The following is a 27,311-nucleotide window of genomic DNA, read 5'->3' as shown; positions in this document are numbered from 1 at the left end:
CCTGCGACACAGCCGGACTTTAGCTTCTCATAATAGTTCTATAAGAAAATGTAAGCTGTGCTGAGAGGTGTTTAGGTCCTCAAAGTATCTAGCAGACAATGAAGAAACTTTCCAGGCGTTGTCTTTGTAATTCATTTGTTAACAAGTAAAATAAACTTCATAATGAATCAACAAAGAAATTTCTTGCATAATTATTTATTGGTTTTTTTTTTTTTTGGAAATATTTTTTTATAATTTTTTACTCTGTTTTTCCGAAAATGTCTTAGGGTATGTTCACATTTATCAGCAATTAGCGTGTGTATGTAATTAGAAAACGTGTTTCATGTTGAAAGATAAGAAAATTAAGCACTTCAAGTATGAATGATGATGATGATGAAATTTGATTATGATAGCAACAATTCTTTATCACATAAATATTTGTGTGCGTTCGTGCACATTCACGTTAACAAAGGAAAATATTTGTTTGTATTACGATATATTTATATGTATGTACATTTGTATTTATAGTTCATTTCAGTCGCGGCACTGGCTGCTCACGTCAGAGCACCACACCAACAGAGATAAACATACTAAATCATAAAGGCAATATAGATAATGTCATAAAACAAAAAAAAAACAACGACAATAAAATAAAAAACGCGAGCAAACAGCAATCAAAATAAATACAAAAATTTAATGGAATGGGTTATAATGTCCCGCTGCTAAGATAAACTAAATGAAAGCTGCACACATTTCTTCCTCATTTCACCGGCCTTTGGTGCGACGCTGTAAAATTGTATGTGGCTTCTCAAGCTAACGGAAGCAAACGCTCAGACTAGCACTCAAACAACTACAATGCTCTTTACTTATGCTCCTAGTTCACATACGATAGATATATATATATTTATATACTTAAAATTAAACCAAAACTTAAACGAATTACAGCAGTTCTTTGGGGTCATAATAATGGAATTGGAATACTTTGCGTTTGTTGAGATACTTTTTGTGCACACAGTGACCTCATCAATAAGGAGCCTTCTCGCTCGAATTCTCATTCATTGGTACCACCAAACCTACCTTTTTTGTTGTTGTTTGTTTCGTGCTCAAATGCTGTGCTGCTAACAAATCGGCCAAATCCTTGTTCGGTGGTTGTCGATCTTCAGGAATGGTGAACGATTCTTCATCGGCGCTTGCTGAGCAGGTCGAGCAGGCGCTTGTCTTACGATCCAAAGGCGTGGGAATGCCATTTATGTAACATTCATTCCCATCTAATGCTGATATTGTAGAACCACAATAGTACAGATTGCTACAGGAGGAGCTTTCGCTAACATCAGATTCACCTTCGCCCTCGTTGGCTGTGTCTAGTGAGGAATGTCGTCGTCGCATGCGCTGTGCACGGAAATATTCAATTTCTTCGAGCGTTATGCCGCACATTACTTCATCGGAATAATCCGAAACAACAACAGATGGTGTGCGCACAAAACGTCGTCCACCAGGACACTCTGTAGCCGTGAAGTCACTAATGCAACTCTGCGCAGACTCGCGTCGCGAACAAGGTTGCGAAGGCGCCAAAGAACGTGGATCATCTGGCAGCTCTACAAAGCGTTCTTCCAACAGCACTTTGCTGGGTATGGTGGCTGGTGCTGGTAAAATGTTGCTGATTTGCTGCGGCAAGTCAATGGGTGGTGAATCAGGCAGAGCAGTGGGTTCGGCTAATGGCAAGAGCGCTGGACGCAATGGCAAATCGGTGACAGTGAGCGTCATTCTGCGCTGTTGTGTACCAGTAGGTTGCTGTGCGGGTGTCGTATCCATAGACTCGTCGACCTCCAAACCGAGCGCGGAATCACTACTCGCTGAACGCGCAACTTTTTCTTTCCGTTTTGATTTGCCCATGTTTGTAGTGTCATTGTCCTCGTTATCCGAGGAGTATGGACTCTGTCCCAGATTGCAGCCTTCGTCCGAGACTGGACTGTTGCGTTGCTCCAACACATCCGGCTTCAATGTCAACATGTTGCTATCGGCTGCCTGGTTCGTCTTATTTGGATTAACAATCATTTTTCTTACAGGGCTTGTCGATTTGGTATCGAACTTTTGTACTAATTTCTCAACGCGTGGAAATACGTTGCTGGCAGGCAAGTACTGTTCACTTGTAGGTAATGTCTTTGGCGCCGTTTGTTGTTCAAACTTACGCTTCAAATCTAACTTGCGCTTCGCCACTATTGATGTGGTTGCGGGAGTTTCGCTTTCGTGTACTGCGATTGTAGGTAATACTGTGGCAGGTAACGGTGGGAATGTCGTTGTACCGCTAACACCAATACGCAAATTCAGAAGGCTTTTTTGATTTTTCTCTAGAAAGGGTTCGGTTGAGTCCTTGCCACAGACGTCAATAACTGTCGTAGATTTTGTTAACCGCTTATTGGATACTTCATGCAGTGCAAAATCGCGAAAGAATTCCGATTTCAATTTAGCTTTGCGTGCAGCCAAATTCAATGAGCGCTCTATATCTTCAGTACTATTTTCCGAATTTGATTGCTTGGTGCTTGTAGATTCATATTCTGCCCTGTTTATATCGTGAACTAATGACCACCTGTTGCTCAGCAATTGATTATTATTGCTGTGAGGTTGTTGGGCTGATGCTGATATCGTACTGTTCGCTTCAAGTTTTCTCTGATTACTAACATTCGTTAGCACTGCCAACGGGCATTTATTTTCACTGAATTTTGATTTCATATCTACCTGCGCGTCAGCCGATATCGGCATAGTAGTTGACTGCGACGTCAAACGATCCGCCGATTGCGCTCGTCTTAACTCAACCGAACAAACCTCCGCCGTTTCCGTTTCTCCTACAGCCTTCGTCATTCTTTCATTTGCGGTATTGACTGTGGTTTTTGTAGCGTACTTTATTGCATTTGTGTTTTCTTTTGTTAATTGACTCGCCGTCGCTAAAGCCGCGTGCGTCTCTAGCACAATTTTATGTGTACGCGCATCGGTTAATGGTTTTGTGTGCGTTTTTGTTGTAGCTATTTTTGTGTCACATTCTATGTATGTGGTTTTGCTCGCGTCAGTTGTCTTTTTTGTGGCATGTAACGAACTTGATCTCTTTGCTGAGCAGCGCGCATGTTGATCTGGGCGCGTGGGTCCAACAGTGCTCTCACTAGACTGCATAGTATTGGAATCTAAAATGCTTTGCTCGAGCGCATTTCCGCACATCTCAGACGTCACTTCCGACGCTGCTTTTAGCCTTAATTTCGAAGGCGCTGGAATGCTTTTGCATGTTTCGAGCATACCTCGCCTGTGTACACGTAATGCATCATACATAGACTCTGGGGGAGCATGAGGCAATGAAGTTGAAGACGCACCAGCGACCGCAGCCGCATTTGAGTTGTTTACGCTTGCTCTGGCTCTGCGCCGACTTGTATTATTGCCCATTGCTCTTATGGCTGACAATTGTTGGCGTTGAACGTACTGTTTGTCAGTCTTTTTGTTACTTTTATTGTTGCGCTTATTTCTCTTCGCGTTAGTGGGCAATTTATACATTATTTCACCAAGTGCGTGTACACTCAGTGCTCGCTTTTCTTACTTCCCCTGTTTAACTTTTCATATAGTGCTGAATTTATCTTGCATTCGCTGTACGATGGTTAACATTTTTAACATCTACACTAAATTGAATGACGTCGATACAGAATAAAAAGTGACGTAAGTGGCAGCGATTAGCTGCAAAAACAAAAAACGCACCAAAAGTTGTATTTGCTGAATGCTTCTTAAAGGCTTCAAAGTTTCCATGGCTGTGATTTGTGATAGTATTGTTAATACTTAGCGTCTTACTGCCAATCCACAAAAAAGACCTTTGACGCTAAACAGCATAGCCCCTTGCTGACGCACGAGCTCCTCCAGACAATTAGACGCCACCGCTTGGTAGACGCTGCAGCGCTAAACGTCTCGTTGGAGTATTTGCGATTTATTCGGTGCCTATTTCAATTCACCTACCAATTAAGGCTACACTTGTATGTACATATGTATGTAAACCTGTTTAAGCTAATTTTTTCTCGCTTTTGTTAATTAACATGAATGCACGATGACGCGCTGTTCGACGAAACCGTGATTCGTCATCTAAACTCTATATAAGCAATTAGTAATTCGCGTAATAATTAGATAGATCTAATAAAAACTTCATAGAATTTAAAGTTCATAACGCTTACGTGTTGCGCGCGCGTCACACGCTAACAACGCATCTACTACGTGCGAGCACCACTTGTGAAAATATGATTTTTAACATAACTGCACGCTCATATTCACATACATTTAAACGCGTTATAGCATATTCGATTTTTGTTTCAAAGATGTCGTATTGAGCGCATCAAGCGCTACACTAAACGCGTCAATCTTGCTTACGTTACCGGCGTTTTTGACCTTCTCGCGCTACCGAAAGCCCCGACAGTGGCCAGCCTGCTCAGCTGTTTCTCGTGCGCGCGCGTTGCGTTGATCGCGTTAATAGATTCTTTTTCGCGTTATAATATTAGTCACTTCTATTGCACTTACATATCTTACTGCGCTCATTTGCAATGTTTAACAATGTTGTCAACTCAGCGGCAGCAACAGTGGCGGTATTTCGCTTGCACTTTGTTGTCGTCAATAGTATCTGAAAATAGAAAAAGCAATAATTTTATGATTAATTATATGGCAAAAGGTGCAGCGCATACCTAAATAAAAATATTGCAGGTTGCAATGCGCTTTGACTTTATAAATTATCATTAAAATTGCAATTCATATAAGTTCGTCATAAAAAATATACAAGAGTGTGTTTGAAAGCACACTTTGCTATTTTCATGTGATCTCCGTTTTTTTACACCATTCTATTTTTTTTTTTATATATAAGCAGAATTCTTTTGTCACAGGGTTGAAAAAATTAGTGGACAGAATTCTAAAAAACGTGCATGTTGCTGCAACTGCAACTCGAGGCAATCCGCTTCGACATCAACCCAGAAATAACAGCCTATTGTATGCCGGAAACTGCACCTCGTACAAGCTTCACCCCAGCAATGCCCTCGGGAGAGGACTGGGAAAAGGGTGTCATCTACGGCAGCAGACTACGTTCATCTATTCGGATAGTCAATATTCAGTGCAACTGTCACGCGAATCCCATTGCTTTAATGTCAACGGAACCAGTCAAAGGGAATTCGTAGTACTAAAATTATTTGCAAGTATCTTTTTTTCCGATAATTTCCTTCTAAAGAAGGTTTGTATACCAGCGAAGTGTTTCTTATACGTAGCTAGTACTAACGTGTCCATATTGTGGTATCACAATGGACTTTCGTTCAGGTAAAGCTTCACCTACTGAGTTATCTGCTAATAATCCTAACTTTACGTAATGTAGAGACAAAAGTCACAATACGCTCTATAAATAGAATACCAATAAATCGGACGCTTTCTTCCGAAAAATGTTGTAGTTGGCTCGAAATTTCTCAAGTGGGCTACTTTAAAATCGATTGTCTCAGTTTTCATTGATTAATACGGTTTTTAATCGGTTTGGAGGTAAAGACGGCCTCCCCAAAAGATTTTTGCAAATAATTTTTTTTTACATTAGTAATTAACAGTTAGAGTTTTTGATCATGTTATTATCATGTTATTTTAAAAAATTAATAACTCCTGAACGGTTTATCGAAACTTAACGTTTTCTACATCAAAATTTTCGCCAATTAATATAATTTGCCATAAAAAAATTGATTTTTATAACAAGTTATTATTTTCGCTAAAAAATCCTGTTTGTTTTAAATAATTAAAAATGAATAAAACTTCTCCGCTTGCGAGAAAATTTTAACACATTTGTTCAAGCGATATGACTCTATAGCAACGAGAATAGTAGGCATTGGTTAGATTGTTATAGGAATTTTTCAATTTGTACAAAAAGGCCTTGATATAAATTTCAGAAATAAAAAATCAATTCAACAGAAAAAGTAAAATACATTTTCTTCTAAAATACATTTTGGTCAATCGAGCCGAATGGGAAAAGCAGTTACAGTCAACTTGCTGGGAAAATAGCAGCGAAAGAAAATAATATATATAACTGGAAGTCGAACGTTCGTGCATTTTTTTTTTAGGCTGACTAATTTGAAAATATGATGCGATTGATGGCAGCGAAGGCGTTGAGAAGGGCAGAGCGGAATAGCTCTGGACCAAGTTCAAATAAGCGTGCAAAATTGTTACCTGTGAGCGAGGATCGAGGAAAACGCTGCATGCGAAGTAAATTTAAAAAACAAAAAATTCCAAAAGTGAATGGTATGTATGCATGTGCATGTGTATTTTTTCGAGGCTTGATTGTGGGTTGACAGCGACTTTGTTGCTATTGCAGCGTAGTTACACATTTTGATACAGAGCGATTTAAGTCCGAATTCGTAAGCCATTCGAAAAAGAAGCGAGACTGCTAATGCAAATATAACTGCGACTTATGCAAGAATTTATCTGCGACTTTCTGCATAATATATCGGCGAATTGTGGCATAGGCTCAGCGAATTTAAGTCTGACGTTTCAGTAAGATTAATCTATGATGGCATGCGATTTCAGACACTAGTTTCTGCGATTTACTGGGGTTGGGTACGCTCGTATATACTAAGGTTATATACATACGTTAACTTTAGTAGTTATCGAACACTGGGGAGTGATTTATAGGACAAGGATAATGCTAGTCAATCCAGCCTTCCGTTAAGTGCCTGATATTTTTCTCGAATTTTCTTTTAGGTGATGATAGAAATAACGTAACGAGTGTAGAGGAAGAAAAAACGGACTTAACAGTCGATATAGAAGATTCCCAACGGATGGATGTTCAAGCCATTAGGAGATGCAAGAGTAAGCATTTGGATTTAGATTATACTGCATTGCAAATTCAGCGGCAGTCCGACTGGTTGGCCTCTGCTTCAACTGATGATATGAACGTGGAAATTTTAAAGGCACGACTCGATATTTTAGTTAAGGCTTGGGAAAAATTTGAATGTGTATGTAGGGAGCTGCAAGGCAGCTCGCGCGATGAGGTGAAACAGGCGGATGATCTTGCTCGTCAGCAGCAGGTCGAAGATATATACGTGAAAGTCCGGGCCGAATTGTATCAAAAATTAAAAACAATGGAACCGACCCCTACAACATCGTGCATCCACGGTAATAACCACCCACTACAACATCAATTTGCAGAATTGCCTTTGGCAGATCGGCTTCCCTCGTTCCAAGGTAATCATCGTGAGTGGATTCAGTTCCGCGATATATTTACTGCTGAAGTGATTCAAAATCCACACCTTACCAATCTGCAACGGCTTCGTCGCCTGCAGAGCTGTGTGAAAGACGATGCGGCTAGATCATTGGGTTATTGGCCACAGCGAGACAACAGCTTCGTTGACGCATGGAAAACATTATGCATGACATATGATAATGAATATTTGTGCCATGCAGCCCATTGCTCAGCTATTTACGATTTACCAGTATGGTCACAGGCTACTCATGCATTGATTAGGGATATGCTTGATGTTACTAGGAATAGTATGCGAATGGTGGCAAGACAGTTGGGAGCTGAGGAACAACGCGATTTATTTATATTGAACTTTCTAGAGTCCAGATTAGATAGCGTGTCACGTAGTCAGTGGGAATTGTTTCGGCCCACAGATCGAATTCCGAACTTGCAAAAAGATTTTTTCTCTTGGCTTGAGCGTCGTGGTAGCGGGCTGTTAAGCCAAAACATACCGGTTAAGTACAAGCCATGTCTCAGCTGCTCAGGAGATCATGCATTCCATAGATGCCCTACAATTGGGCGCATGAGTCGTGACCAGAAAATTAAGCGAATTTTTTAGCTGGGGTTATGTCAAAATTGCTTGCGAAAAGGACATACAGCTCGGAACTGTCTATCTAGTCGCTGTCCCAGGTGTGAAAGAGCACCCCATAATAGCATTATTTGTCCGAAGTTAGGTCAGAACTCCAAGGGGGAAGTCCCGCATGAGTTAATGGTAGCAACTGTGGAGGCGAGTTTAGATAAGGACCAATAGCAACCAAGAAGCGAAGTGGAAACTGGCCTCGGGGTTTCCAGTGCTGTTACTCCATCAGAATTCTGCGGACCTGCGAATAAGCCCGTCATAATGCGATCATCACTTATCAATCCTTGCTCCACTCTATTGGCTACTGTTCAGGTTCGTTTTGTAACGCAGGGTGGTATGACTATAAGACTACGTGCCATATGTGACACTGGCGCACAAGTGAACCTGCTCAGCAAGGATGTCGTAGCTAATAATCAAATTTGCACGCATCGAACAAAGGTTAATGTTTCGTCGGCTATTGGAGCGCAATCCCAAGTTTGTAATAACGCAATATCGGGTCATCTTATGTCACTTTATCTGGACGATTTGAGGCATCTTTGTCACTTGTCTAGTGGTTCCATCGATTTTAGGTAAAATGTTATTGCCTCAAACACGATTACGGAAGCAAGATTTGCCTAGCGATATATCAACGTTTTTGGCTGATCCAACTTTCGACCAACCATCACCAGTACAAATGCTTTTGGGCGTGGGTATATGGGCTCAACTGATGCAGGAAAATATGCGTCGATTAGCGTCAGGCTTTGTAGCACAGGAGACTCGTTTGGGCTGGTTTCTATTCGGCGAAATGCCGACTAACGCTAGCGTTGTGGCAGTCCATGTAGCAGAAGTGGTAGATAGAATGGAAAATGAGTATCAACTTGAGCACTTAGTACAACGTTTCTTTGAAGTAGAAAGCTTGCCAGGTGATGACTCCATTTGGACGACGGAGCAACAGGAATGTGAAACCCATTTCTTAGAGACCCACACATTCGATCCACAGGAGGGGCGCTATACTCTAGAAATTCCCTTACGACGCGACTGGGATCGTATTGGCTCCAATCGAGTGACAGCGCTCCAAAGATATTTACGATTGGAGCAGCGATTTAAACGAGAACCAATATTGAAAGAAAATTATCAGAGCTTCATAAATGAGTATATAGCAAAGGGATGGCTAAAGCTGGCAACAACTTCACCGGAAAACAAACCCTATTATATCCCTCACCATGCAATTACGAAGAAGTTTCGGGTAGTGTTCGACGCATCTTGTATCACTGATTCCGGTGTTTCATTAAATGATGTCCAAATGATCGGGCCCAAGTTGCAAAAGGATTTAATCGACCTTCTTTGGGGTTTTCGTTTGCACGCATATGGGGTAACGGCAGATATTAAGAAGATGTTTCCGCAGGTGAAAATAGCAGCGCAACATTGGGACTTGCAACGAATATTTTGGAGGAATGATACAGGAGAGATAGCTGAATATTGGCTCACTATAATGACATTCGGGATGGCATCAGCGCCCTTTTGTGCCATCAAAGCGATGCAGCAATGTGCTAAAGATAACGTACATAGGTGGCCTTTAGGTGCACACGCTGTATTGCATAACTTTTATATGGACGATTGTTTGGTCGGAGCTGATACGGAGGAGGAATTGTTGCACTTATGCCAGCAGCTGAAACAGCTTTTAGCGGCCGGAGGTTTCGAACTTACTAAATGGCAGTCTAACTAGGAAGATGTCTTACATTCCATTGGTTCGCAATTTGAAGTTGACGGTGAATGGCTGAATGCGCATATGGAAGCATCAGTGTTGGGCCTTAAGTGGATTCCTTCAACGGATGAGTTAACTTTCACAGTGAAATCACTGCCTGATGTAGATCCAGTTTGTTGGACTAAGCGAATGGCTTTAAGTATCACCGCTCGAATGTATGACCCGGATGGTTTGGCGTCACCATTTATAATCAAAGCAAAGATTTTACTTCAAAGAATTTGGCAAGAGAAATTAGGTTGGGATACAATTTTACCTGAAATGCTAAGGATCGAATGGCAGGGTATTTTTTCTCAAATAGACCAGTTCAGAAGCCTTCGTATACCGCGCTGGATAGGATACGCACGACAATATGATTTGACTTTGCATGGCTTTTCGGATGCATCAACCAAAGCCTTTGGCGCAGCTATATATGCTGTAATACAATACAAGGGAGTAGTGACATCCAATGTATTGCTAGCGAAATCGAGAGTAGCACCCTTACGAACGGAGACCATACCACGGCTTGAGCTGCGGGCAGCAACGCTGCTCAGTGAGCTAATGCAGCGCGTATTGTCTATTTGTGAGGGGCATCACCGAATCATAATCAGTTCGATTAATTGTTGGTCGGACTCCATGGTAGTTCTATACTGGTTGAGACGAGATAGCGGTAGCCTTAAACAATTTGTGGCTAATAGGGTACGGCAGATAAATAAAAATACAAACAATCACGAGTGGAGATATGTTCCAACTGACAGGAACCCTGCTGATATGATTTCTAGAGGAATGGCGATGGATGAGTTAATCGCTTCTCAGCTGTGGTGGAATGGTCCAGAGTTTCTTCGTTTCCCAAAAATCATGTGGCCGAAGCTTCCAGAAGGCAACCACGAAAAGGTTGAAATAGAAGTGAACAAGGAATGCCGCCAAGTAAAGTTAGACCGATAAAATAGGTTACAAGCAACAGCAGGGCGGAACGGTGTAGAGCCGCTTGCGGCTCATGTCGGAACATTATTTATAAAAGAAGAATCACTGTTATATCGATATTCGTCTATTACTCGTTTAATAAGAGTGACGGCATGGATATTAAGATTTACTAAAAATTGTCGGACATCATTAGCAGATAGACGTCAGCAACATTTAAGCGGGAAGGAACTAGATCACTCTTTAGCCTTCTGGATTAAGCAAGAGTAATGGGATCATTTCGAGGACGATATCCGAAAACTCAATAGATCCGGTCACGATAAGAATTCAGCTGAAGCTATTCGACTGTCGGATGCAATTGTAGTGCTGGCTCCTTTTATCCAAAATGGTATATTGCGCATGAGTGGGCGGTTACAAAAAGCAGATTTACCTGACTGCGAGCGCAATCCAGCGATACTACCAGGCAAGGGCAGATTGGCTTATCTTATAGCTCGGTCGACGCATTTGAAACTGCTGCATTGCGGAGCACAGCAGCTGATAGCGACTTTAAGGCGCAATTATTGGAAAATTGGTATACGAACATTAGCTAGGTCATTGGTGAAGAATTTTATGATGTGTGAAAGGCTGAGGGCAAAGCTGAGTGAACAAATGATGGGAAATCTTCCAGCTTGTAGAGTTCGTCCAGCCCGTCCATTTCTGCATTCTGGGGTGGTTTATGCAGGACCCATACAAGTACGTCCTGATCGTCGAAGAGGCAATGCGGTTATAAAGGGTTATATCGCTGTATTCGTGTGCATGGTTTCCAAGGCGGTGCATTTAGAGTTTGTTTCAGACTTAACAACCAACGCCTTCTTAATGGCATTTATTCGCTTCACCTCACGCTATGGCCATTGTCTTCATCTATGGAGCGATAATGGAACAAATTTCGTAGGAGCTGAGCGAGAGCTAGGTCGCATGCTGAAGACTTGGAAAGACTCGGATATGTTTGAATCGCTATCGGCGCGACAAACTGAATGGCATTTTATTACTCCATCTGCTCCACATCAGGGAGGTTTGTGGGAGGCGGCTGTTAAGTCGGTGAAACATCATTTGCGGCGTGTTATGGGCGCTCGACTATTGACAATAGAAGCGATACAGACATTATTGGCAGAAATTGGTGCAGTCCTGAACTCACGTCCATTATGTGCCCAGAGTGCTGACCCTCGAGACTTGAATCCCCTTACACCTGGACATCTACTCATTGGAGAAGCATTGGTTCCTACTTTAGGAGAGCTAATTCCAGTGGAACGGCCGGAGAATCGCCTTAGCTATTGGCAATCTCGCCAGCTCATCACTCAGAGATTTTGGAAGTTATGGAGTAATAGCTATCTACATGAACTTCAACAACGTCCAAAATGGCGAAAGGCGAGACAAAATCTTAAGGTAGGTGACTTGGTGGTCATCAAAAACGAATCTACGCCACCGACACTATGGAAAATGGGACGAGTAACAGAATTACATCCAGGCACCGATGGGTTGGTGCGCAACGTAACTATCTGGACGGGTCATAACACCATCAGTCGCCCTGTTCAGAAGCTTTGTGTTTTACCAGTAGAACCTGTTGAGCCTCGAGAACGGTCGAGTCTCAAGGCCGGAGTATGTTCAAGCGATATGACTATATAGCAACGAGAATAGTAGGCATTGGTTAGATTGTTAAAGGAATTTTTCAATTTGTACAAAAAGGCCTTGATATAAATTTCAGAAATAAAAAATCAATTCAACAGAAAAGTCATTCTTCTTTTTTCGAGAAAAAGTAAAATACATTTTCTTCTAAAATACACATTTCATTCAATTCTACAATCCCTTAAAAAAATTTTGGTGAAAAAAGTCATTGTTTTGCATTAGGTCAAAAGTTATACATGTTTTTGTGACCGCGCTCCTACCTCCAGCGCTAGACGAGCACGTTTTGATGCTCGCGCGCTGAGTCATCGTGTGACCTAAATTTTGTCGATGATTTATACTGATCAAAAAAACGTGCTCGTCTAGCGCTTGAAAAAAATTTCCACCGAAATTATACATATATATAGTTCCGGAAGTTTTTTCGAGTTGATTTCCAACGTCATTAATACTTTCCAATTAATATCCTAATTTCGAGAGATCTTGAGAAATGTACAGTTCTCAAATGAATATTCAACACATTTCTCCAGTTGATATACTACATTGGATATCGAGTTGAGGTGGATTTGAAAAAAAATCTCCAAGGTGGTACCACCGAAGCAAATAGCTATTAATTGTGAGAAATAAACACCTAATTGATAGCAGTAATGAGGCGTAAGTAATCAAAAATAAATTATATAGGCGACCGCCGTGGTATGATGGTAGCGTGCTCCGCCCACCACACCGAAGATCATGCCCCGGGAAAAGCAACATCAAAATTTTCGAAACAAAGTTTTTCAATTAGAACACTTTTCCTAAGCGGAATTGCCCATTTTACTCCATTTGTATTTCTGCCATGAAAAGCTCTCAGTAAAAGCTAATCTGCCTTGCAAATGCTTTTCGGAGTCGGCATAAAACAAGTAGATCCCGTCCGGCCAATTTGTAGAAAAAATTAAAAGGAGAACGACGCAAATTGGAAGAGAAGCTCTGCCTAAAATTTCTTCGGAGCTTAGCGTGTCACATTTATTTATTTTTTAAATTATATATATTTCATTTTATTTTCGTGAAAAAACTGTAGTATGGAATCTTACATTTGAGTCCAGTTAAAGAACCACAAGTTGTTAATTAAATTTGTTCAACTTAAGTAATAGCATTTTTTGTTTTATAAAAAATTACCTATTTTACTGAGTACACTATGATTCTCGAGTTGAGCCACTGTTTCGAAACAACTATTGAGATTTTAGAAGTATGCCTAGTTATTAACATGTGCTCTAATGATACTCAAGCCCAAACGCTTGTTAGGTATATTCGACGACATTTCTAACGAACGGAAATCACGGATAGGTTAACTAGAGTTTAACCCAACCAGATCGACCGCTTAAGCTCAGCTTAAACTTCAGTTAAAGTAGACTGAAAAACTGCAGAATAAGTTTAAGCGTAGTTTAACTGACAAACTGAGTTGAACTTGTACTGAAAAACCAGGCCTAACTGTTAATAACCAATGTAAAAGAAAAATTGTTTGCAAAAATATTTTGGGGAGATTGTCTTTACCTCCAAACCTATTAAAAACCGTACTAATCAATGAAAACAGAGACGCCCTAGACATATTTTAGTATAACTTCGTACACTTAATGAGTACTCACATCCAGGAAATAATCAAGCACTTTCTGTTGACAAAGCGTCCTACTCTCTTATGAGTCGGACACCCTCCCTTGCGTGATTATATATATTATACGATTACTTAGTACGTGATTAATGCGTGCGTACGTCCTCTCTTGGAAAAAATTATCTATCAGAAACATTTCAAGCATACGAGGCAAGGCGAATTCAGTACAAGGTGTTGTTATCCCAACAGCTGATTGCTTCTGCTTGATTTTTTTCCATACAGCACCTTGTAGTTTAATATGTCAGTTAATCGAAATCAATGTAAATTTTCTTTTGACTTGATATTCTTCTGCATGGCGAACTGCTTTGCCATTCCATTGTGTAGTTCAGCCTTGCATACGACGGTAGAGTAGGAGGCGCGTTGCTTTTTGAAAGTCATTTGCAAAAGATAACCGTCATTGTTGTTGTCTACCCTTTATCACGTATGCACTTGTATTATCTGCTGGGAGTTATAGGAGGTTTCCAGAACACATAGCCTCGTATCTCTTTGCTAATCGCTGATTATATTTTTTTCTCCGCTTTTGTTTTTTTTTTTTTTTCATTTTTATAACCCTAAATGACGTAAATCGCCTCAACCCTTTTTGTTTTGTTTTTACATCTCATTCATTAATAAATTTTTATTATGTTGTTTTTGATTAAGTTTCCTATTTTTTCTTATCAATTTTAAGGATTTGTTTGCGAAATTTGTTTAGGTTGTTACTGTTTCCCCCTCCCACTTGCTCTCTTTGTTCCGACCCATTTGTCTTATTACAGGCTGCGAACAAACTGATCGCACCTTGTAGATGGTAGAGGCTTCTACGCCGCTCCTTCTCATAGCACGGCAAGATGTCGGTGACCAAAAAATGGTCAGCTCCCACAATCCACGGTGCCATTTGGGCTGAGACTATTGGATGACTTGCAGTCATATTTTAAGACAGAAAGGCCCCAGTACCGAGTAGTAACTACCTCCGGAGCTATAAGCCAGAAAGAGGAAATAGTAGCTAAAGCAATAACAAGTAGCGGTATGCGAACAACAAATAGAACGGATATGAAAGCGGATGATGTGGCAAAAGGAAGCAACATCAAGACTCTGGCTTTCTCTAAGAGGCCAAACGTAGAAAACGGATTCGACTCTGGTCCCTCACTGTAGCGCTAATACATCGTAGTAATTTTTCAAAATCAAAATGTTGCAGACCCAACTGGGTAAACCGCTGCCACCCTTCGACTGACATAAGTTTTTTTAACCTACAAAGACAAGGCATCGACACACGCTTTCAGGTGGTTGATAGAGCGCCAATAACCACGATACCAAAGGCTGAGATACGGATCTCATACATGGTAAAGTCGGAGAATGCGCTGCCTTTTCTGCAGCTTCAGAGTCCTAAAATAGTGACACAGAAATGGAAGGTACTATGCATATCTCGGCCGTCGGTGATGGATCAATACCACATCCCCCAAATCAACCAGGACGGCGAGGACATTATACATATCGTTCAAGAGGCAATAATTAGTTTTTGTTTGTTTCGATGTATGTCGGACAGCCGCCATGATTCCTCCCATACACTCCTTCCGTAAAAAGCGTGAGCTCGGCCGAGCCTCATATATGGAACAGGATTCTCTACTGCGAGGGTTAGGCTGAAAACTGGTTTGCTGGAGCTAAGTATTCGGTTTAAGAACAGCCATCTCAGAATTTGCTTTAAACCCAGTATTTAATACGTTTTTTTTTTGTTTTAGGATGTGGGGCATTTTTGAAAAATAAAAAACGTGATATGACGTTCTTCAATGATATTCAGAGAGAGGGTATTTACAAACTATCAACCGATATGTTTATCCTCCATTCAGGCGATGATATATAAATAATAGCCACTTTTTAGATTTGAGGGATATTCCGTGAACAGTTGGCAAAACTATTAGCAATGAGTGTCAAATTAAATATGGAAAGAAATTTTTGTAACGCGGCCTTAAAGCCAAATTAAACTTCCATCAAACTTCCTAGCGCCATAGTCGTAACCATACCCATATCCATAAACATCTCAATGTGATAGATTAATGGTGCCTTAACCTAAAAATTGTGAAATTTTCATAAAAATGAAGAAAACGCAAAAAATTACAAACATATTCCACAAAAAATAAGTCTCTTAGTCATAACGTATCCAAAACAATGAATAAAATCTACAAAAAGTTATTAAATTCACCAACTCAGATATTTTTAGGTTATGGATATGGCGAGAAACCAAAAACCAATTGGTTGGCTATGGCGTTAGGGTTATGGTATGGCACCATTAACCGATTACATTGATTTCCATAAGGTAGGTTTGATCAGCTGTTTTATCTGGTTATGGCTTTATGGTTATAAGTCACCATTAATCGGCCCTTTAAAAAGAGACGGTTTACTGTAATAATTACGATTCGCACAAAGCTCATAAAAAACATTCCACCCAATTCCATTTGGGGTAGGTGTGTAATATTCAGAAACATCGTAAAAACGTGAGTGGCATAATATTGAAGCCACACACGAAGTTTTTTGTGATGCGTACCAAAAGCGAGTAGCTTTAACCCTTGGGTAACTTTATGCCCTACACAATTTACGAAATGTTTGGACGTGGTCATTCGTGAATTCATTTACGAAAACGGTTAATTTTAAGTACATTTATTTAAATATTTTTTATTTTTGTTCTGTTTTTGTGTACTGTTAAATATATACACACGTGTATGTGCCTGTGTGTCATTTCAAGTCGAAACGTTAATTAACGACATTAATTTTGTTTCGCGTCATTTAATTGCAAAAGAGCATAGAATTTTGTGTGGCTGTACAAATATTTTTAAAACCAATAAAATTTGATTCAAAACTAAATCACAACAACAAGACAATTATTTTCGTATTTGTAATATACATTTGTTTTTGCAAAAGCATTCAAACTGACAAAATGTTTGTGATTGAATTATAAAGTTGAAAGTAAATTAGCTGTCGAACAAACGACATTTACAGGTTTGCCTTGCGGCTGACCCACTGTCATCAATAAAAAACAAAAAACTACGTCAAAATGCCATTAAAGCAATGTGTTCTTTCGATTTTAGTTTATGTCTTTTGTACTTTACTTTGAAACTTTGATCATTATTTACGCAGTAAAAAGTGCGAATGTGCTTGGCAGCATTTTATGTAATCGCAACACTCTTTGTTCAAATTGCAAATTTTCCAACTATCTGCCAGAGCTGAATATTCATTGCGAATTATATTTTTCTTTACATACGGCATTTTCAAGTTATTTATAAATTTTTATTGTACGCAGTGCAATCTCTGACAGAATTCCACGATTTTCTGCATTATTCAACTTTTATTTTTGATTTAACCCGACGGCTCATTTATTGGCTAATTTTCCATCTTGATTTCGCTTAATTGCATTTATTTACCTATGATATGCGATTTCCTATCTTTCTATAATAAAAATAATCATAACATTTCGATATTTTGCATATTAAAGCGCAGTCGGGCAAGGGGGCTATCTGCAATCAATTACTGATTGGAATTTCAGAGTGGCAGGTGATTAAGGCCATTGACACAGCAGCTGATAAATGAGTTTGGCTGTTAAAATTGCAAATTGGGACATAAAGAAGTGAATTTAAAGCAGGGGTGACATTAGGTCAAAGACCATAACGTCAGTTGGCCTTATGACCACTTTAAATGGCCACAAAGTCACTTAAAGTTATGACTATATAAAATGGGCGCAACGACAAATATCAAATACCTACAACGATATTAACATATGACCATCCTGATTTTCCAAAATAGCCATAGAATTTTTTTCTCAAGCGACCATAAGGACTTTTTTTTTCAACCTACACTTAACAACTGTTGAATTACAATTACGCTTTGAATCCTCCAACCGGAAAGGCAAAGCGCATCACAGGATTTTTAGCGGTATTGAGAAATCTCTGAACCACAAAAAGTACACCCAGACAGCCTGCGAATTAAAAGAATCATGGAAACTTTGACAACTTAGTAATACTGATCAGATGCAAATTTCTTTTAACAATTAGGCAAAACTTGTGGGGGGTAAGTGCCACTTAAAGGGTAATTCTCTTGTTGACTAGACAAACAATAATTTCTTCCTTCAACTTGCCGAAATTTAAGCGAAGTATCTTGACATAGTTCTCGACGCGAAAAGAAGTAGTATCGGCGATTATCATCTATGGCAGTAACAATGCCTGACCTCTGCTTAAGTATGTCTGGTCAGATGTGTTTGACTAAAGAGCAAGGAAAAGCAACGATATTAGATGACGTAGAAAATGCAAGATGTAATGGTATTAAACTTAATTAAAGTCAAATACGGACTATTTACAGAGGAAACTAATGCGAGAGGGAAATTACAATCTACATGAACGGTTAAAAATTGGAGAAATGGAAACTGGTGCTGGTTTAACTGAAATAATCTACAGGTCAGCCAATCTTACTAACTTCTTGGCTCTTGCAGTGCTTTCCATGCCAAGATCTATGCCATAGAAAAAGCAGACTTATCCTTCATTATAGGCGGCCGTCGTGATGTGGTGGTAGCGTGCTCCGCCTACCGCACCAAAGAGTCCGGGTTCAAGTCCCGGGCAAATAAACATCAAAAATTTTGAAGCAATTTTTTCAATTAGAAAACAGTTTATCTAAACAGGGTCGCCCCTCGGCAATGATTTGGCAGACACTCCGATTGTATTACTGCCAAAAAAAGCTTCTTAGTGACAACTCATCTGCCGTTCGGACTCAGTGTAAGCAAAAATAAAAAGCACGACGCAAATTGAAAGAGAAGCTGGACATAAATCTCTTCTTATGTATATTTTTTTAATAGTGCGACTCCAGCGACTAACCTAACAATCTTTGATCACAGTCAGGCTGCCTTAAATTGTACGGAAGTTTCGAGCCTTGCTGATGTTCATAAACATATCACGTCTCGCTTTGCTGGTTGCCTGGGCACAGCAGCATTGAAAGGAACGAGCTGGTCAATGAGATATGCAGGAAAGGCTCAGAAATGACCATTAATGGGGCAGACAACTCTATACAACCGCCATTGCGCGATCTCATGAGTAAAATCGAAAAATACACTTAGGGGACAGAACTTGCTATGAACCAACCGGCAATATTGCGAGGCCTCAAACTCCCTGTGGCCATGTTTGGTTAGTAATCTAAGAAACTTCCTTCTTAAACTTGACTGAAATCTATGGTACTATTAAGAGGCGTCTTAGCAGGTGCTATAACACGGCTTATACCAACAAGTTATCTTGTTGTTTTTGTTGTTGTTGTTGTTGAAGCGATAAGGACACTCCCCGAAGGCCTTGGGGAGTGATATCGAAGTTGATGGTCCTTTTCCGGAAGCAGGTCTGGTACATGCCGGTAATAACCACCATTAAGGTACTAGCCGACCGTCTCGATAACGTTTTGGTATGACCACATGAAACCTTCTAGGCCATCCTGCCCCCACCCCCTACATCCATAAGGAACTTGGCGTCGCCAGAGCGTCAGCTGTCAAAGAAACAGGATTTGCCACGGGTAGCTGAGGTTTACAATTGGGTTGGAGAAGCTATATATTGCGATGGTAACCCCTTGAATCAATTTGGTATTCTAGTCGCCTCTTACGATAGGCATACCTGCCGCGGGTATATTCTAAGCCCCCTAAGCCGCTGGGGTGCAACAAATGCTCTCTGCAAAAGCTGTAGCGACGAGGAAAAATAGCATATTGATCACTTTCCTTGCCGACTACAGACAAAACAACTTGACTTTCTTTTTGCCTATTTTTCAATCATTTTGCGGAGGTTAGGGCGTGGGAGTTGTTTGGTTTAACGAATGTGATCCTACCCGTCGCTTGCTGAGGGAATTCGCAGCGGTTTAGAGTACCTTCGAAGGGAAGTTTGGAAACCGCCTGCGTACCGCCTAACCCAACCCACTCAAAACTTGTCAATTGAAGGAGAGCAAACCCCGTTTTCTATTATTGAATACTTGCATAGTTTCTACCACTCCATCTTTCTATAAACTTTCCCTATTTCTATGAGATATGTATATTGGAATAACAATTTCCCTCCTTTCGATATCTGTATTCAGTTTTGTGGTTTAATAAATAAAGGCTTGAAAATGTGCCAACTCACTCAAGTCTGCGATTTTATAAGACAAATAATAATAAAAGGCAAATAAGATAACGGACGTAGGTAGAATTTAATTATAAGTCTGTTTTTATTTGCTCATATTCATCTCTTCATTATAGTATTTATTGTTTACTTATTTTCATTTTTGTGTGAAAAATAGCATCATGTGACTCCGGTGGGCGAAATCTCTTTGATAGCAGGCAATGAACGTTTAATCAGCTGGCTTCGAATGAAATTCAAAAGCACTTTCTCACAAATATAATGCAGGGTGATTTTTCTTGAGGTCTCAAACAAATTGTTGAAACATGAAACAACTTTTATCTCTGAACTTTTCTGAACAGTAAAAAATGTTACGTATACGAACAGGTGCCCGCCTTTTCAGGTGGTACGGATATGTTAAGTCGACAAATATAGATACATAAAAACACTTTATTACTTCTTTTATTTTTAAAATTAAATTAAATAAACAAATGCAGGGCGCGATAACCTACGAAGAGATTTTAGGCCGAGCTTCTCTTCTAACGTGCGTCGTGCTCTTTTTAATTTTTCCTACAAATTGGCGGGACGGGACCTACTCGTTTAATGCCGACTCCGAACGGCACCTGCAAGGCATATGAGTTTTCACTGAGAGCTTTTCATAGTAGAAATGCACTCGGAGTGCTTGCCAAACACTGAAGAGGGGCGACCCCGCTTAGAAAAATTTTCTTCTAATTGAAAAAGACTTGTTTCTAAAATTTTGATGTTGCTTTGCCCAGGGCGTAAACCCGAATTTTCGGTGTGGTAGGCGGAGCACGTTACCGTCACACCACGGCGGCAGCCAATTTTTAAAATTATGTGTAATAAAAGCACTATAAGGAAAATTCCAAACAATTACTCATACATATGTAATAAGTTATCCACCGAAATGTGTTCGTGTAAAGTACAAATGTAATTAAATTTGGGACACTGACTAATTTATCATATGACCCATGTAAATATAAAAAAAAATACAAAAAGCACACAGCTTACGCATGAGGCATAATTATACTATAAAAGAAAAAAATCCACCACTTTACAGTCACATTCAATAGTCCGGCGCTATTGTAAATTAGTCGCGGCCAATTACACAAATCTGATGTGCCTAAACCATGAAATTAATAGTTTTCACTAACCGCGATATTCCCCCATTTCAATGGAAGGAAAATTAGATTGCACAATTATTAGTAGGTGCGAAATTCCAACAACAATGGTTAATGAAGTGTTAAGGTATGATCATATTGTTGGATATGGTACATTATCTACTGCTAGTGTTGTTCTCATACGAGAAACTGCGAGCACATATTCGAGTACTTTGCCCAAGTACCGAGTAATTTTTGTCGTCGATTACCTTTTACGAGTACTTATTTGGGTATCGAGTATGTGGACACAGTCGAGGTATCGATTACATGTAAGCACACAAAAAGTAAAGTACAGTATTGTGGCGAATATTAGCAGTTCTATACATAACTATGCTGCTACTAAATAAATGCACAGCAACAATAAAGCATGCAGCCACACTTGTGTACATGACCACTTCAAAGCAAGTCATTTACACAGAATAGAAGGCGACGAAGAATATTTCACACACATAATCAGCAGCTTAAGCAAAGACGTTATTTCACATACACATATGCAGTTATCAGCTAAGAGCAGAAGTTGTTACTCACACATACACACGCATATAGCTAAATATCCAAGCAGGAGATACAATTGTTCTAGAAGATGAAACGTCTAGACCTTAGGAAGAATATGCGAACGAGGCAACAGAGCATAAAAGCAACGCAAGCTGAGTTTTATTCCTCAGTTAGATTTTAACACGCATCAGCAAAGTACGCGAGGGTTGTAATTGTACTACTCCCAAAGCAGTCTAAATAAAGACCATTATGCCATACTGAATATTGGAGTTATTTATTTGACGTTCAGCGATTCAAACGTTAGCAGAAGGTGTATAATTATCAGGATTTTCCCAGAATTCGTTACAGTATTAACATTTTTTGGAGTAATATCAAAACTTATTTTGGTGTTACTTTCTAATTTAGCACCAAAATATAACATTTTAGATTATTTTGTAGTCAACGCTGTTGCTCGTTGTATTGAGTAGTGGAAGATATGAATAGTAAGCCGCTGTGGTGTGGTGGTAGCGTGATCCACCTACCACACCGACGATCCTGGGCTCACGCCACGGGCAAAGCAATTTCAAACTTTTTTGTTGTTTCTATTATTATTATTTGAATTCAACTTCTTATTGCAGTTGCTTTAGGCACTTCTTGATGAAATTTTGATTGTTATAACGAACAGCACCACAAATTGCGGTTTTGTCACCAAAATTATTTGTGCGAAGTAACGCCCCTTGTATTTGTGTTACTTGTTCTCTGACTATTTCCGCCAAATTTTTTTTAGGATAAAAATAAAAAAAAGGATAGGAGCGAAAAAAATCCTTGACATTGAGACTCATTTCAATAATTTACACCGACATAAAGAAACAGAAGTAGTGCGTAGATTTACCCAGTATCACATAAAGTATAGAAAAAAAGGTTTTTAGTATAACGTAACCGTGGTTTTCAGAAGTTTTACTAAGCTTTTCTATGAGTATGATACGAGTAAGCATCGATTAATTTCCCTCGATACTTTTGAAGTTATACATAACCCTTTAGGCGCGTTAAGAAAAAATTGTGAAAGTGAAATTTAAAAAAATGTAATATGAAAGTAAAAGGTTTCGAATTAAGTTTGTGTTTTGTGCGCGCATCACTGTATCACAAAAATAACGGATTGAAAATGCAGTCGTGTGTATGTTTGCTGTGAACTGTACAAGCAAACTTGCTTTGAGTAGGACTTTCACCACATCACATAATGGGTTACATAAATACATACATAATGTTCAATCAGATCGAATGGTGAAAAAATAGCTTCACAGTAACACGAAGAATGTGCCTGTGAAGTTTCTTTAAAGAAGTGCACCAGGAATCGATCTATTCGAAAAAATTCTATTTACGATTCGATTTGACTGAAATTTTGTATATAGGTAGCCCTTTGCCTAGATAAGTATTTACGATACTTTTTAATGATGTCAAAGAAGTATAACTACCCACGCTCGTACATAAATACACACAATACACACACCCAATTAAATTTTTTTTCTGAAATCGATTACTTTTCGCGATCTTTTTAAATTAGTAAAGGTATCGAGTACGAAATGTGTTCGGCACAACACTAGCTTCTACCCGCTATTTACAAAATTTTTCAGGCGGTAGTAAATTGTTTTTACTGTTTATTATTTTATAATTTTACTTGTTTAACTAAATGGGTCAACAAAAGTTTGTTTGCGTCAAAATTTCAAATATTATTGAGGCTTAACAAAAGCAATTGTTTGTATTCAGGTTATTACAATTATAACGAAGGCATTGTACTAACTATGCCTACAATAGGACATAACACATATAAGGGACTATATACATTTATAGGCTGAAACAATAATATTTGCACCTACATGACAAACAATAGACTTTTTCAGTACTATACTGGCCCCCTTTGTTAAGGTAGAGTAAACATATATGGATGTTATTTTACAAAACATTCAAAACAGAAAAAAATAGTAGGCAAAGCAAATTAGTAGACCGAAAAACGCAGCGATTCGGAACTGTGAATAAACTATTGTATGGGGACCTTGAAAATACGCTAAGCCAACTTTTTCATATCAGTTGTTTATGACTTTTGACAACTTTTTCCATGGTCTGAGCCCAACTCGTGCGTTTCATGCACTCGGAAAATTAGGGTACTCAGATTAAAAAATAAATAAATAAATAAATGTAAGGCGCGATAAACTCCGAAGAGATCTAAGGCCGAGCTTCTCTTCTAATTTCCGTCGTGCTCCTCTTGATTTTCCCTACAAATTGGCCGGACGGGACCTACATGATTTTATGCCGACTCCGAACGGCATCTGCAAGGCAGATGAGTTTTCATTGAGAGCTTTTCATGGCAGAAATACACCCGGAGCGCTTGCCAAACACTGCCGAGGTCGACCCCGCTTAGAAAAATTTTCTTCTAATTGAAAAACCTTATTTCTAAAATTTTTGATGTTGCTTTGCCCGGGGTTTGAACCCACAGTGAAGGAACAAACATAGAAATAGCATAATCTCTTAACGCAATAGTTCTGCGCTAGTTTTTTACTAATTCCATTCATTGGCTGCTTGGTGGCTTTCAGTTATTTAGCGAAACGCTGCGTGACAATGATAATAGCCACCATCCCGTCGCAAAGATCCTGAGCTAGATAAATAATTTTGCATGTACATGCAACAACAACGATTTGAGCCCGATAAATCCAGATAGAAGTCTGATTCAATATGTGATCCAGATAATTTGTTAATTACTTGTCTTTGGTTTGGCAACGCTGACTTTAATAAACCCACTTTTTCAAAAATAGATGTCGCTGCTTAGCCTTTCGCCGTATGAGTTTGTAGTGTACTTGATTGTATTGATACTACTGTAGTCACGTTAGATTATACGTTTATTGATCTAACGTAAATTTATTACATAAATAATACTCTTACAACTAATAAATGAAATTTAGTTAAAAATTGAGATGTTCTTGTTGAAACGTGTTGCGCGTCGTTCGCTGCGTTCAAAAATCTGTCATTAGCCCAAAACGGGTTGCCGTCATGCAGAAAAGTGAGCATGTTGCCACAAGTTAAATGAAAAACAGCGACAACTGCCTATCACAATTCACGTGTGCAAAAATATCACGACCTCTGCTTCTCAAGTCTCTAAATGATCCAGAGCATTCACGTGAGAATTGAGCGTGATACGGAGCTAGAAAACTCACTGGATGATGGCTAATGTTGCGTAAAAGGAGCATATCGATCGTGGATATTTCCTCCTCAGAGTTCTGAGGTTAGATAATGGAGCATAAAATTACTGAATGATTTCATATTGTCGCTCTTCATACATCTAACATAGTTGAGACTACGCTTGACCTTAAGTTGGCAGCGCCCTATTACCATCACCATTACTATGGATAGATGAGCTTTAGAAAAGCCTATCGCTTATAGTAAAAACTGGCCCGAAAAACTTCGACACCTGACGTAAGGTCGTATCAGCCTTCAGCGCTCGCTAAGCTAAGCCGACTCGAGCTCTAACTGGCCAGAACCATGGAGATAGTAGCCAGCGGAATTCCAAACTCTCTACTCACAGCCGCGTGCCAATTCGCAAGTGTCCGCTCGTGCCGATTGTGACCTGCGCCTAGATAGTTTTTAACAAAAAACCTAACAGTCGCAGAATTCAGCGCATTCCACCCACGGCATCTTTAATTGCGACGACCCCTTCTGGAAGACACCGAGCTGCTTACAGAGTACTCTATTCTCCTCCAACCCTACGTCCAGCCTTTTTCCATACATGAATAGGTTCACCAGACTCCTGTTCTTGCTATCCCCACCGCATCGCTCTCCTGATGAAATATGCCTTACGGTTTTCGCTTTAGGTATTTAGCCAGAAATCGTATCTTTCCTAAATTATGATGCTAGTAATATAAGAAGTTCAGCCGGTCATACCTGATGAAGAGTAGGGACGACATGAATCATGGTATTCAGAACTACATATATGTACATACATATGATCATGGATTTCGAATCAGTGTGAACTAATTTCGCAACGAGCTGATCAAAAGGCGCCTCAAAAAATCATTCTTTATTTACGCGTTAGATCCTCCCTGTGCCCGCCTCATATCAACTTGTCCGCTTTTGCGACATAAAGGCAGTATAAATACGATTTGTAAAACAATGGATATACATTGTGTGCGCTAAAGCAATAGTGAGCTGAGTCGACGTGAAACGCAAAATGCAGTTTTGCGTCAGTTAATAGATTGCAAAAGCGTGCAAAAGGCCAGCTATCTATTTTCAATGTACGCCATTGTTGTAATTAAGCAAAGTCCAATAGGGGTATTCATAAATATTTTTTTAACAACTCAATTACCAAACGCATTTAATACTCAACAATCGTTAATACTTTCACTAAAAATGTGATTCGTATGCAAATGATGCAAATGTTGATTCAATTCCGATAGACAAATATAAAGAACAAAAAAATTAATAAAATAAAAAAAAATTGTTTGTATGATTATGATTTTAAATATGGATATGTGATCAGTGTTGTTGTTTTTGGTATGTGTTACCACATGTGTTAACCAATTTGCTTACCTGTTTTAGTGTTGACACTTTGGAGCGGCTACGAAGCGAGGCGCGCAGAAGCGTTGTTTAGCGCTCATTTATAACAGTTTTTAATTTATTTATTTTGTTAGAAACAGAAAATTTCTTGGTTTTTTGCTAAGTTTTAATATTTTTTACATTTTTGTTAACCGCGCAAACAAGCAAAAAATACACTGCAACAACATTAACATCTCGCGCGTCCAAACAACCGCACCGCGTAATCCGGCACAGTTTTGACGTTTTTCGAAACCGATTGTCAAGCGATTGCACTCGTACTTTGGAGACCTTTGCGGCGCGAGTTGTTAACAAGGCGGTGCGGCAGGTATTTGTGTAATATTAACAGTTTCGAGCGCAATATATAACAGTAACAACACTCATAGTTAATGTTCGGTTCCCAAAGCAAAAACAATTGGAGTAAAGCGCGCGTAACTGAAAAAAGACATTTCTCATGCGCTATGAGTAGTGTACGAATGCGCTTCCCATTTACGAGAGCGCGGCGGATAATAGCGTACGCGTTTGCACTTGCGCAAATAAATGCAGGCCAACGCGTTCTAGAAAAGTTAACAGATGAATTACGCGCATACATCGATATACATAAACATATGTAAATATATTTGTATGTAATACCTGTGGCTCCTGCCTTAATTTACTAATTATTTCCAAATCTATTTTGATTGTTGCTTCTAGTGTTGTAGTTGTTGTAGCATTTGCTTTTGTTAGCGTTATTACCAAGTAGAAAAAGGAAGGAGCAAAGAGCACTTACAGGGAGTCGTTATGCAGTGCCTTAAGGGTCTTCGGACCGGTCCGTGAGTACCTCAAGTAGACTGAATGAGTCCATAGTGCCACCAGACGTTTGTTTAACGACCAAACTGAATAACCCTTTCAAAAACCAGAACCTGTATTATATAATAACTCCGTCCTCTTGGCATATACTACAAACTTTCTAGGAATTATGCCACTTGCTGCCTCTAGACCTGACAGCTGACTAGCTAGAGTCTTAGACTGCCAATCGTAGGGCGCGAGCACAAAATTACCTACTCTCTCATTTCCCTTTTGTTGTATATTTGTAATAATTTGTTTTCGTTTGCACGCATAATAACAACTGAATGAAATGTTTATAATTTGTTGTTTTTGCTGCTGATTAGAGCGCAGTAAGCGCGAAATGTGAATCAACACTCCACGACTTTAATTTCAAAAAATTATTCGTCGTAAAACAGAATGGGC

The 27,311-nt window shown here is 39.4% G+C and overlaps 1 protein-coding gene across 1 annotated transcript; it reads right to left on the bottom strand.

The window, feature by feature from the left end:
• Window positions 1–174: 174 nt before the first annotated feature.
• LOC137248484 (uncharacterized) lies at window positions 175–27,194 on the bottom strand. Its single transcript, XM_067779409.1, has 2 exons — window positions 26,079–27,194; window positions 175–4,618 (listed from the first exon to the last, which is right to left on the bottom strand). The coding sequence occupies exon 2, from the start codon at window positions 3,514–3,516 to the stop codon at window positions 1,003–1,005; it is 2,514 nt and encodes an 837-aa protein (XP_067635510.1). The 5' UTR covers window positions 3,517–4,618; window positions 26,079–27,194; the 3' UTR covers window positions 175–1,002.
• Window positions 27,195–27,311: the final 117 nt, after the last annotated feature.

This window comes from Eurosta solidaginis, chromosome 4, assembly GCF_040869045.1.
Source record: "Eurosta solidaginis isolate ZX-2024a chromosome 4, ASM4086904v1, whole genome shotgun sequence".
Taxonomy (NCBI): Eukaryota; Metazoa; Arthropoda; class Insecta; order Diptera; family Tephritidae; genus Eurosta; species Eurosta solidaginis.
The sequence above is the reverse complement of the archived record's forward strand: the minus strand, read 5'-3'. Positions and strand labels throughout refer to the sequence as shown.

What these genes read in the sequence shown, in the direction of transcription:
- LOC137248484 (XM_067779409.1), bottom strand. Translation starts at nt 3,516, where the DNA reads ATGTATAAATTGCCCACTAACGCGAAGAGAAATAAGCGCAACAATAAA.